Source organism: Podarcis bocagei (assembly GCF_964188305.1).
Source record: "Podarcis bocagei genome assembly, chromosome: 2".
Classification (NCBI taxonomy): Eukaryota; Metazoa; Chordata; class Lepidosauria; order Squamata; family Lacertidae; genus Podarcis; species Podarcis bocagei.
This window is the reverse complement of record NC_138126.1, coordinates 17,224,284-17,236,635: the sequence shown is the minus strand read 5'-3', so window position 1 is coordinate 17,236,635 and position 12,352 is coordinate 17,224,284. Positions and strand designations below refer to the sequence as shown.

General features: G+C 48.7%; 1 protein-coding gene across 1 annotated transcript; it reads right to left on the bottom strand.

The window, feature by feature from the left end:
- Nucleotides 1-3,645: 3,645 nt before the first annotated feature.
- On the bottom strand, nucleotides 3,646-11,214 carry LOC308581146 (uncharacterized protein C6orf47 homolog). The gene is made up of 2 exons (XM_081183647.1): nucleotides 10,826-11,214; nucleotides 3,646-5,787 (listed from the first exon to the last, which is right to left on the bottom strand). The coding sequence occupies exon 2, from the start codon at nucleotides 5,183-5,185 to the stop codon at nucleotides 4,550-4,552; it is 636 nt and encodes a 211-aa protein (XP_081039773.1). The 5' UTR covers nucleotides 5,186-5,787; nucleotides 10,826-11,214; the 3' UTR covers nucleotides 3,646-4,549.
- Nucleotides 11,215-12,352: the final 1,138 nt, after the last annotated feature.

Below are 12,352 nucleotides of genomic sequence, written 5' to 3'. Positions count from 1 at the left end.
CATAAGAAGTCAGTCACTACTAAGAGGGTGGAACGTCACATTATGTGGAAAAAACACAGGATTTCCAGCTTCGTCTGTTCCTTTTGGCACGTGTGCAGACAGGACACTTCCAGGGGAGGCAGGTGGAAGGCTTTAACCCTTCCTTGAGTTGCTCGTTCTCAAAAATGGCCTCACTGAATCCTTGTCACCCCCAACTCCGGCTCAGTTTGGTTGAGGAAAGAATGAGGGTTTTTTTGTGGGGGGTGCAGTTGTCGTGGGAAATCAACAGATACCAGAATACTACCTGCCTCTACCCAAGAAAATTGCCACAAATTCACATTCAAGGATAGTTTTGCCAAGGAAGTTCTGCCTTCAAATGTTTTGGGGACTCACCCATTAGAAGACTCAGTCGTTTCAAAATATTTTCTTGACTCTCCCCTTGCCTTTCAAAAACAAAGTGGGTTCGAGTGTCAGAAATCCTGTTCTGCCTGCTTCTGAGCTGTGGAGAGCTCTCTAGATCCAGCTCCAATAGTCCGTTCTCTAGATTAGCCCCTCTTCCAGGAATAACCGTTCATGACATTTCAGTGGGTGGAAGGATGGCTTTGGCTCACAAGGATGGGGAACCTGTGGCCCTCCAGATGTTGTTGGACTACAGTTCCCATCATTCCCAGTTCACATAGTCAGGGACGATGGGAGTTGTAGTATTAACAACAACCAGACGCACAAACAGCACAAGGGGAAGAATTCCGTAAGACTGTGCTAAGGAAGGATGTTTATGCTGGTGGGTTTCGTTTTAGACTGGCATGCGCCGCTCTGGACTGAATTAAAAAAACACAACAATATAGACCTATCCCAATGGGCTGTAGTCAAGTCAATCAATTTGAGGAAACAGCTAATTCCGCTGCTAGGGCACAAAATTGGTGGCTCTACAGCTTCAAGTAAACTTCTTGGAGAAAATGGGCCGAAGGACAAAAGTAGACACTTCAGTACCACAGCTATACATCACAAGATGGGTTTTTTAGGAGTCCCTCGAGGCCATAGTATCACAGAGGTGTCACATCCACGACTGCTGCTAGTGGTCAGCCTAGTTAGTCAGCTACAAGGGTCCTGAGATTAAGGTGGGGACATTGTCCAAAGCACCCTTTCCTCTCACTGCTCTCTGGAACGCCAGGTGAAAAACTGTACCTGGATAGGAGACCAGTGTGATGTGTTCTAACTGTGGAAGGGGCTTGCTGCTATTTGCCTCAGAGGGCCTCCCATCCAGACCGCTTTCCTCAGAGTTAGGGAGCAACAAAGAGCGATGGCCATTGCGATGGCCTTCTAATCGCCCCTCAGCAAGAGGGGAAGAGGCTCGTAGGTGAACGTGAGGGAGAAATTAAAAGGGTGTCCACTTCAGATCTGTCACCCAGAGAGACAAAGATCTAGGACACGACCCTGAGCAAAGGGAACTGTTTCCTCTCAGTTCCTATCTCTGATTCAGGGGTGGGAGGCCTGTGGCCCTCCGGACTACAACTCCTATCATTCCTAATTACTGACCGTTCCGATTAGGGCTGATGGGAGTTGGGATTCCGACAGCATTTGGGAGGCCAAAGCCCTGCTCTTCTTCCTGGAACAGGAATGCACACCACAAAAGCAGTGTTTGCCAGCACCCGCAGTGGCAGGCCAGAAGTTTGAAAGGATAGAGAAGGCATTCATTCTGCCTCAGAACCGGAACGCTTAATATTTTTATTCTCGCTCGAGGCAGATGGCATGGGACGTTCTGGCTCTATTCGGACAAGAGAGGGGATTCACTTGAAAGATATCACATGGGTATTAGACAATATTCAGAGAAGGAAATGAAGCTTTTGCAGAAAGGGCTGTGCATTTTTGGAAAAGGCCTTGAATCCAGAGGACGTTTCCTAGATGAAATGGGAGTGTTTCTGCTGAAAATGAGATTGCAGCTTGCTCTGAATGTGGTTGCAATGTAGAATTATTTCCTGCAACCATTTTTTAAAAAATGAATGATCCAATTTGCCACTTTCTTGTCTATCACAACATGGAGATCAAGTGGATCTCAAGGAGCTAGAGGGAGAGGGATGATCTAGCGGGGAAAGGGGACATCACAAAAGGGATTAATGAGAAAGAGTGGATATGTTCTAGGTTCCAGAAACTCAAAATCAAAGCATGTTTTATACATCACTGCTTGCGGCTAACAGAGGAGTGTTCAGGGGAGAGGTTAAACTTTATTTGTGTTTGTGGAAGGAGTGGGGATAACCCAGTGAGAACATCTGTTGTGGGGGCATTTTGGGCATGCATCAGAGACCGTGGATCTTGAAGGGAAGAAGGGGGCGGGGAGACAGAAATGTAAGGTATATAACTTGGAAAGGACCTGACTGTGGACTTCACATAGCTACAACATAGGATGGATTCCACACAAGAAGGTGGCGTTTGTTTTAGGAGATCACAACAGACATACATGATCACAACAGAACTGAAGAATGAAGAGTGTTGAGCTGATCTAGAAAGATGTGCTGACCTAGGAATGTGAAGGTCTTGCCAGAAATGAGCCTCCCCACTTTCAGGAAAGGAATAATGTTCCTACGAACACAACTGCCACATCCACTCCGGTGGTCCCTAGTTCCAGCGGCAAGCATGGCGCAATATAAACTTCCCATCCCCTGGCAAGAAAAACACAAACAGGACCTTGGAAGAGAGGCTGATTGGGCCTATGGCTGGCAGCCCCGATTGCAAGTCTGTACAAGTAACCAAGCTGCCCGCAGGTGAACATTAATATTCTGGGAAACTTGGGACACCCTCTTGCGAGGCAATAGGGCACACCTCAGGTGCAGGTGTGTGGTAAAGGTAGACATTTGTATCCCTGCGCGGCTCAAGCACACCTGGGCCGCAGAGAGGCGTGCTGAGATCCTCTCTCAATCACACACAGATCCTTTGGGCAACACATTGCTCACACTGATCTGGTAGCATTAAATCTCAATATTGCTGAAGTTGCTTGGGGTGGGTATCAAGAAAACAGGGCAAAGAACTAGACTCTCCTGCTGGAAAAAGTTCTAGATGCTGGTGAGGAGCAGGTGGAATCTAGCTGAAATTCCAGGCTCAGAACCGCTTATCCCTGAGGTTTGGGATGGAGGGGAAGATCAACTTTCTAAACAGCCACCCTGCCCCTTCAGAATAAGCTAGGGAGAGGCAGTCCATTTCTAACAGGGAGTCCTCAGTAGCCCACCCCCATCCAGATTCCTCCTCAGTAGTTTTACATATTTCCTGATAGTGCCCTCCAGAGGTTCCTGAACTCCAGCTCCCATCAGCCCCGGCAAGCCCAGCCAATAACCAGGGATAATGGGAACTGTAGTCCAACCATCTCTGGAAGGTGCCATGATGGGTACCCCTGCTCTAAGTTGCGGGAGGCTTTCATGACTTTCTGGAATCTTCCTCCCCTAGATTAGATGTCATACCAATTAGAACACTTCCTGCCAAACCCCAGTCCTCCCATTGGCTCCTTTGAATCCTCTTGTGCAGGTACAATAGGTCGGTGTTTCCCAACCTTGATGCTCCAGCTGTTTTTGAACTACAACTCCCATAATCCCTAGCTAGCAGGACCAGTGGTCAGGGATGATGGGAAGTGTAGTTTGAAAACAGCTGGAGACTCAAGGTTGGGAAACACTGCAATAGGTCTCTCTCATAGGAACTGACCCTTAGTTCTCAAATCCACCCCACCCTATCCTCCGATAAATCCACTCTCTGGTCCGTTAAGATGGGATGTTCTTCATCCCTAGTACCCACCCACTTGCCCCAGCTTGAGACGGGGGCAAGAAGAGATAATGTGGCATCTACTGGCCCTTCCCAGATCATTTCCCCTGGCGTCTCCCTTCCACCCTCCAAAGTGATTGTCCAAAGCCTCTTGCTTTCACCTGCTAGGCCACCAGAGCAGAAAGCTGCACTTGCTTGCTGTTCAAGATCAAAGCACAGCTCCCAGTGTCCGTTCTAGACAACTCACACTGGGTCTAGGGACGCCTCTGCTAAAACGTGAAATCACCAGTCTTTGCAGATTATAGGAACTGGGTATGCGCGGACCACCCCATCAACGCTTCTTCAAAACTGCCAGCCAAACATGCTCTACAGAGGCATGTCCATGACCCTGTCAATGAACCCTCGAGTCCCCTCACCTTCCCACCAAACCTAGTTCCCAAGATCCACTGGGGGCAGGCAAGACAGGAAAACCAGGTTCAGACTGGTTTGGATGTGGAGTGCACCCAACTCTCCCCACTCTCGTGCCCCATGATTTCTCCAAGGCCCCTCTCGGTGGTCATAGTTGTGGTGGTTTCCCTTCCCTTTGCTCCCCAAAAAGCCATTCACAAATGGGCATTGGAACCACCTGCACGGGGGACAGGACATACACACATACATATGTTTTTGCAAACATACACCCGCCGCACAACACTCTCTATTCCCTCCTCTTTTGTGCGTGTCTGTCCAGCCATCCTAAATGGGGACCACATCAGCTGCGCTCTTTGGCTTCCATGACCCAATTCTACCCCGAACAGCCGCGGGAGGCGGGCCAACAGAGTCTTCCTCCTTATAGCGGCGGCGACTGCTTGCCTGTGCCGGCTGCTGACAGTTCCTCTTCCTTGGCTGGGTCGGAGTCGATGGACTCTTTCTCCTCTGGGGGCTCAGACCCGCCGGCCTGGATACTGACACACAAGACCAGGGTCTGCAGGAAGCCGTAGAGGCAGGCAAACTGCACCAGGTACTCCTGCACCAGCCACAGGGCCAAGTACATCCCATAAGCGGTGACTAAGAAGCAGGCAAAGCCGTGGAGCCAGACCTTAAGAGGACCCCCGAATCCCAGGATATCCAAAACCAGCCGGAAGGCCGGGGACGAGGCACAGAGCAAAGTCACCACGCACAGGTCAAAGAGATGACGGGCGAAGTTGAAGCAGATCTGCAACTGCTCTGGCGATTCGACGGATGCTTTCGGCGGCGAGAGGTGCTGAGGTATCCTGGCCAATAGGGAGCTCTCTCCAGCAGCGGAACTTTGGCCCCAGCCAATAGCGCCCAAGACGCGTCGGCCGCTCCACCATCTTGGCTTCAGGGGCGCCGTGCTTTCCTCCGGCTCCCCCTGCAATTCCTCCTCATCCTTTTTCACATCTTTCGCCTTTCCTCGTCGCCAAGGCAGTCCAGGGAGCCACGACTTGGCTCTGCTGAGGAACATGGCGCAGGGAGAGGATGAACGATAATATAGATATATTATTATAATGTAGATGAATATATGTAAACAAACTAAAGAGCAGGTGTGGGAGCTATACACCCAGAGCAACCAACGTTTACTTGGGACCCGAGGCTCGCGAAGATCAGCTCCCTGCCACGAAGAATACGGCCTAGCATGGCATTTTCCGCTCCAGATGCCAAGGCTGGTGGCTCAGTCTTCAAGGAAACCACAATTGTGGGTTATCCATAAATCTTGGCTCTTCCGGGCTTGGAGCTGTCCTAGAAGCTGGCTGCCGAAAACACAAATCTCCAGTGTCCAAGCAAATACATATGTTGGAGAACGGTTTGCTCACACAGAGGGAAGTTGAGCTTCCTGCCACATCACTCTGATTTTTTCAACACTCCTGGCAAACCAACCATCTTAGGGCACGCAGGTCTGTTTCCCCAAACGGGCATGGTGGGTTCAGTTCCCTGTTTCCAAAAGGGTGTGTTTGTGTCTCCCAAAATAAAAAAAATCTCAGCTTCTTATTAGTTCAGGGGCTCCAAAGTCTCGCATCATGCCGCCTCAAATCAAAGATGGGATCTTTCGCTCCAGAACAGCCTCCCCTATGAAACAAAGCAAGAAATTTTCAGTCAGCGAACTGACCGGAGGTGGGATAGGATGGCAATTAAGGAGAGATTTCTGATTTAACCTACTTCTTATCTTGAAAAATGGTGGTAATAGTGACCCATGGGCTTGTTGCAAGGGTGAACATGGTTTTAAATGCTGAAAACTGAAGACTAAAAGGCGAATAAACTTTAATTCTCATCCTTCATGAAGATTTTACGTCTAGCTAGCAGGAAATGTTTCGGACCCCCCCAAATACTGACAAGGCCCTGATATTAACTGTGGGTTATCGTCAACTAAGTTTTACTCAGTGTAGAGACACTGAAAATAACATGAGTTACTTAGAGCCATTCACTTCAATAGGCCTATGGTGAGTAAAACTAAGTGAAACGTAACTGAATGCCACACTATGTTCCCTGGTAGTTTCTCTAGGGAGATTATCATTTAAAAAAAACAAAAACTGATCACATGATCAGTTCCCAAAACACTGATTCTCACCAATTCTCAATACTGTTTTTATCCAATAATAAAATTATTATTTCATTGATCAGGTTTGTATCCTCACCCTTCACCACAGGCTCCCAGGGCAGGCTACACAAATCACAAAGCAAAGCGTTGAATACAAATAATAAAAGAGCAGCTAAAACTTTAAAAGAATGCAACTGAACAGCAAGCAATGAAAAACAGCAACAGCATGGCCAGCACAATGCTCAAGATCTCCCAAAGGCCTCAAGAGAGAAGTGTACAGTGGTGCCTCGCAAGACGAAAAGAATCCGTTCTGTGATTCTCTTCGTCTAGCGGTTTTTTTCGTCTTGCGAAAGGATTAGCGGATTAGCGCTATTAGCGGCTTTTAGAGGCTTTTAGCGGCTTATCTGCTGATCGGATCAGCTGATAAGCGGCCTAGCGCTATTAGCGACTTTTAGCGGCTTATCTGCTGATCGGATCAGCTGATAAGCGGCTTAGCGGCTTAGAAAAAGGGGGGGAAGGGGAAAAAACCAGCAGGAACTCGCAAGACATTGTCGTCTTGCGAAGCAAGCCCATAGGAAATTCGTTTTGCGAAGCACCTCCAAAACGGAAAACTCTTTCGTCTAGCGAGTTTTCCGTCTTGCGAGGCATTCGTCTTGCGGGGCACCACTGTATCTTCAAGGAGTATCAGAACCAGACATACTTCAGAGAAGAGGTAATTCTGAAGATGGGCTTCTACTTCTGAGAAGGCTTTACTTGGTGATGGAACCCTGAGAAGGACCTCTTCTGTTGACCATAACAACCAGGTAGACTCAGTTATAGAGAGAGGCGTTCCTTCAGATATTTGGGCCCCACATCATTTAGGGCTTTACACAGACCCCATTCCAAGTGCTGGTTTGGACCTATAAAACCTTAAAACGGAACCACAATGCCTCAAGGTCCACCTCTCTCCATATGAAACAATCCAGACTCTCCTCATTTATCATCTGAGGCCCTTCTTCACGGGCCTCCTCTGTGAGAGGTCCGGAGGGTGGTAACACAGAACGGGGTCTTTTCTGCAGCGGCTCCCCGTTTGTGTGATGCTCTACCCAGGCAGGCTTGCCTGGCGCCTTCCTTATACAACTGGATGCAGCTTCCAAACTGTCTTCAGGAGCAGCACACTGCAATAATCCAACTTGGAGGTGTAACCAGAGAATGGGCAACTGTGGCAAAGCAAGACCAAAATACAGTCCTTTGCCCAAGTGAGCTTTTGAAGGCAAGGCAGTGATTAAGGGCCAGTTTAAAATCAAATTATTATCCTGGATTCGACTACTTCAGACTGCAGGTAGAGGCGACGAATCTTGAAAGCACTGTGTGCATGTTCCTACATGTAAAAAAGCAGCATGTTGGGAAACCATTCAAGTTCGTCTTCTCTGTATTTGTGCATCTACCAGGAGGATTTTCTGCTGGGGAAGCACTCAGACCTAATTTCCTGCAGTGGTACGCTCCAAAAAACCCGAAAATCCCTTTACATCACTCGAATCTGCTGCTTGTATACACTGACCCTAATCTCTCTCTCTGTCTCAGAATACAATTGCATTCTATCAGCCACTCCCAATCCCTTGATTGCTTTGGAATTTAATTGCAAAACTCCAAAAAGGGGTTTTATACCTCCAGAATTTTGATTTCCCCTATCTTAGGTTGACCTATCTTAGTTTCTCTCTGCTCTCCCCCTCCCCCCAATAATCTCTTTTGGATGGCATGAAGCCAAAATGTGCAATTAGTTGAAAATAAGCAGATGGCTATCCACCATCTGTAGCCACAAAACAAGATCTGCATGGCGTAATAGATAAGATATTTTGCAACACCAAGCCGAAACCTGTTTCTATAAGCGTCTATGCATTTCTGCTGCTGCAGGGAGAAATATGCCAACAAGGAGCCCTCAAGACGAACAAAAACCTCATTTAAACTCTCAGGAAAGTGACTTCCCCAACCTGGCTGGGGCTGATGGGAGTTGTAGTCCAAAATACCTGGAAGGAACCAATCTGGGGAAGGCTCCCCCTTAGTGCATGAACAAACATGGCGGCCCTCCAGATAGGTATTTTGGACCACAACTCCCATCAGGCCCAGGCAGTGTGGCCCACAGAAAGGGATTATGGGAGCTGGAGTTCAATGGCATCCAGAGTTAAACACATCAGCTACCCCTGAATTACCTGTTGTTGGGGGGGGGCAGGATAGAACATAATATACCACTCTATGTTTCCCATAATCCAACTGCTTGTATGAAACTAGGGGTCAGAGGTGAATTTAGGGGAGCCAGACTGGTTCACCCACACTGGGCACTGATCCGAGAGGGCACCGCAACAATGACAAAAGAGATTGGGGGGGGAATTTGGGTGTCATACAGGGTGCCGTGGAAATGTTAGAGCCCAAAGTTTGCCACTGCTAGGGGTTCAGCAAAAGCACCTCAGAAGAGCTACCAATGAAAGAGAATGCCTCTGAGCATGTTCAGAGTGCTTTCCTGTTCACCACTGAATAACCACAACTCGTGCTTGAGGCTGATGTAAAGGGAATGACTTTGACGCACCGCCAGATTTTCTAGCCGATCCATATCAGATATGCAGCAGCTTGCTTGCTTTAAAAAATGACTTTTGAAAGCCTTGATTTTCTCCTGTATTCTGCTTATTATAATGGCTGTTGGCTCTGCTAGTTCACCTTTCATCTCAGTCATCTATTACGTACACTGATTTTACATATGTTAACGGGGTTGTGGCCCCTCCAGCCCAAGTCAAGAGTTGGAACTACAGTGGTAAAGGTAAAGGTAAAGGGACCCCTGACCATTAGGTCCAGTCGTGACCGATTCTGGGGTTGCGGCGCTCATCTCACTTTACTGGCCGAGGGAGCCGGCGTACAGCTTCCGGGTCATGTGGCCAGCAGAGCAGCACATGGAAACGCCGTTTACCTTCCCGCTGGAGCAGTACCTATTTATCTACTTGCACTCTGACGTTCTTTCGAACTGCTAGGTTGGCAGGAGCAGGGACCGAGCAACGGGAGCTCACCTCGTCGCGGGGATTCAAACCGCCGACCTTCTGATCGGCAAGTCCTAGGCTCTGTGGTTTAACCCACAGTGCCACCCGCGTCCCTAACTACAGTGGTACCTCGGGTTAAGTACTTAATTCGTTCCGGAGGTCCGTTCTTAACTTGAAACTGTTCTTAACCTGAAGCACCACTTTAGCTAATGGGGCCTTCTGCTGCTGCCGCACCACCAGAGCACAATAGTACCCAAGGTACTATTTCTGGGTTAGCGGAGTCTGTAACCTGAAGCCTTTGTAACCCGAGGTACCACTGTACTGAAATGAACGGTCGTGGCTAAACGTAGGGCCAACGGTTTTGATGGACCTGCTCCGAATAGGGCTAGCAAGGGACACAACAACCCTTTGCAGAAAATGAGAATGAACGAAACAATCATAAAACCCACAAGCACAAAATACTTCAGGCGCCGGGAAAGGCATAGCTTGACGAATCAAACCTTTTGCATGCATATGCAGAAACAGCCTACCTCAAAACATGCGTCTCTGTGTGTTAATGAAATGGCAAGGCTGCACCTTCTGCTGTGGTGATATTTGTGTGAGACAGGAAGCGAGGATGCGCTTGGGATTCCTCGTGAGCCACTTTTAGATTGGGCTGGGAGCCTGGTCTAGGTGTAATTATGGCGCCATATGTTCTGGTTGGGGGATCCCGTTCAGACCAGTGTTGTTTTATTCGGCTTAGGGGGGATTGTGCCTGAGGAGCTGTCGGTTATTAAGAGCGGGAGCCTCATGGCGCGGAATATTTTTGGCGTTATATGTCACTTGCTCTCTGCAGCTCTGGAGTGTGCAGCAAGCATGACTTTTGCGAGACTAATCGGAAAAGGTGCCTCAACCGGAAAAGGTGCCTCAATGTGTGTACGTTTATAGCATAATAGTCTCTTTATAGAAGCATCCTGTATCGAATGCTTTTAAGTTCTTAAAACAATCAGTGTGTGTGTGTCTGCAGGGCTATCTTCTGCAGTGCTGTGCAATAAGGATACTTGGGATTTTATATAAGGCATTTCAAGATATCTCTCACAACACATTTAACTCTGCAATGTTTCAAACCGCGTGGGGGGGGGGGGCGTGTGTTGGGGTTTGTCAACCAACATCTGGTCTATTTATAGGCTTCATGAGATTCCCGGCGGAGGGAACTGCCTTCTTAGGCCTTTATTGCAAAAAATAATAATACTCCCCCTCCCTTCTAAATTAAAGAATCCTTGCAAACCCTCACCTGAATCCTAATAGAAGCAGCCACACACATCAAAAAAAAAGAAGCAAATTCCCCCCCCCCCGCCCAAGAGCTGCTCCCTTAGCTCAAAGATTCCTCCCACCCCCAGAGAATTTGTACACCCCCCCTCCCTAAGCGACTGCACCCAACGATCCTAATTAGGGCCGATCTCCCGATCACCCCCACCCCCAAAATAAACCCCTCCAGGAATATCCACCACCCGCTTGCCGGAGAGACCGCAGCGCTGCAACACGCGCCCCCCCCCTTCCACACACACACGCGTTTAGCACGTACCGGGTGAGATCCAGAGAAGCGATGCCTCCGTAGCAACTTTTTCCCTTTCCCCTCCCTACAGATTTCTTTCTCCTTCCCTTCCGATTTCAGCTTTTTATCTTGCAGAGTAGGGCGGTTTGATTTCATTCCTTTCCTCCACCTCCCCTGGAAGGTAGCAATGCTCTTCTTTTTAATATCCCCTACCTTTTTAAAAAATATATATATATATATTTGTGTGTGTCCAAACTCCAGCAAAAGAGAGACTTTCCGGAGGATCTTTGGCCCCGCCGAGCAAAGGGAGAGAAGGAAGGGGAGAGACTAGCCCAGCCCTAGATGGAGAAGGAGGGGGAAGGAGACGCGGGGATGGGGGGGGGGGAGAAAGAGAGAAGTCTCTTCCTTGGGATTTTCTGGTAGGACTGGATTCGGGAGAAGCGCCACCCCAAAGGCGGGAGGAGCCTCTAGGGAGTGGTCAACTGGGAAGGAGGGGCTACCTGGGGGGTGGAGGAAGTGGGAGAACTGGAAGGGCGGACTGGGTGTCGGAGGGAGCGGGAGGGGCTGGGAGCTGGCGCATCCCGGACTCCTGGGTTCCCTGCGAGGGCGCGAGGATCATTATGGTTGCTGTTAGTCAATGCAACAGTATCAGAGGCAGTGTGAAGTGGGGTGTTGAAATTACAGTCTCAGGCAGGGGTCAGCAAACTTTTTCTGCAGGGGGCCCGTCCACTGTCCCTCAGACCTTGTGGTGGGGGGCGGTACTATATTTTGAAAAGGAAAAAATAATAATGAACGAATTCCAATGCCCCACAAATAACCCGGAGATGATTTTAAATCAAAGCACACCTTCTACTCATGTAAAAATACCAGGCAGGCCCCACAAATAACCCAGAGATGCATTTTAAAGGACACATTCTACTCATGTAAAAACACACTGATTCCTGGACCATCCGCAGGCAGGATTTAGAAGGCGATTGGGCCGGATCCGGCCCCCGGGCCTTAGTTTGCCTACCCATGGTCAGGTATAGGAGGAATCCTACAAAAAAAACCAAGTTTCAGGTTTCAAAAGGATTAGGCCTGTGGTTCCCAACCTTTTTTTTAGCCACGCCCCACCTAAGCATCTCTAAAATTCTGATCCCACCCCTACCCCGTTTGACATATAATTATTATTATTCAAAAATAAGATCCTGTTCACGTGGAGGAAGCCTAAAAGGCCATGGGGCATGTGCCCCATGTTGTGGAACCACAGGATTAGGCTGTAGTAGTAGTAGTAATGTGGTTGGGTTGAGGGGGAGGGGAGCAAGAGCTGAAGGCGCATACGTTTTTGGAAGGGGCCGGTGGGAGCCAGGACTCCTGAGTTCTCCTAAGAAAGGGCTGGGTGGGAGCCAGGGTTCTCCTAAGAAAGAGCTAGGACCTGGAAACGATGCCTTATGAGGAACGGCTAAGGGAGCTGGGCATGTTTAGCCTGGAGAAGATGAGGTTAAGGGGTGATATGATAGCCATGTTCAAATATATAAAAGGATGTCACATAGAGGAGGGAGAAAGGTTGTTTTCTGC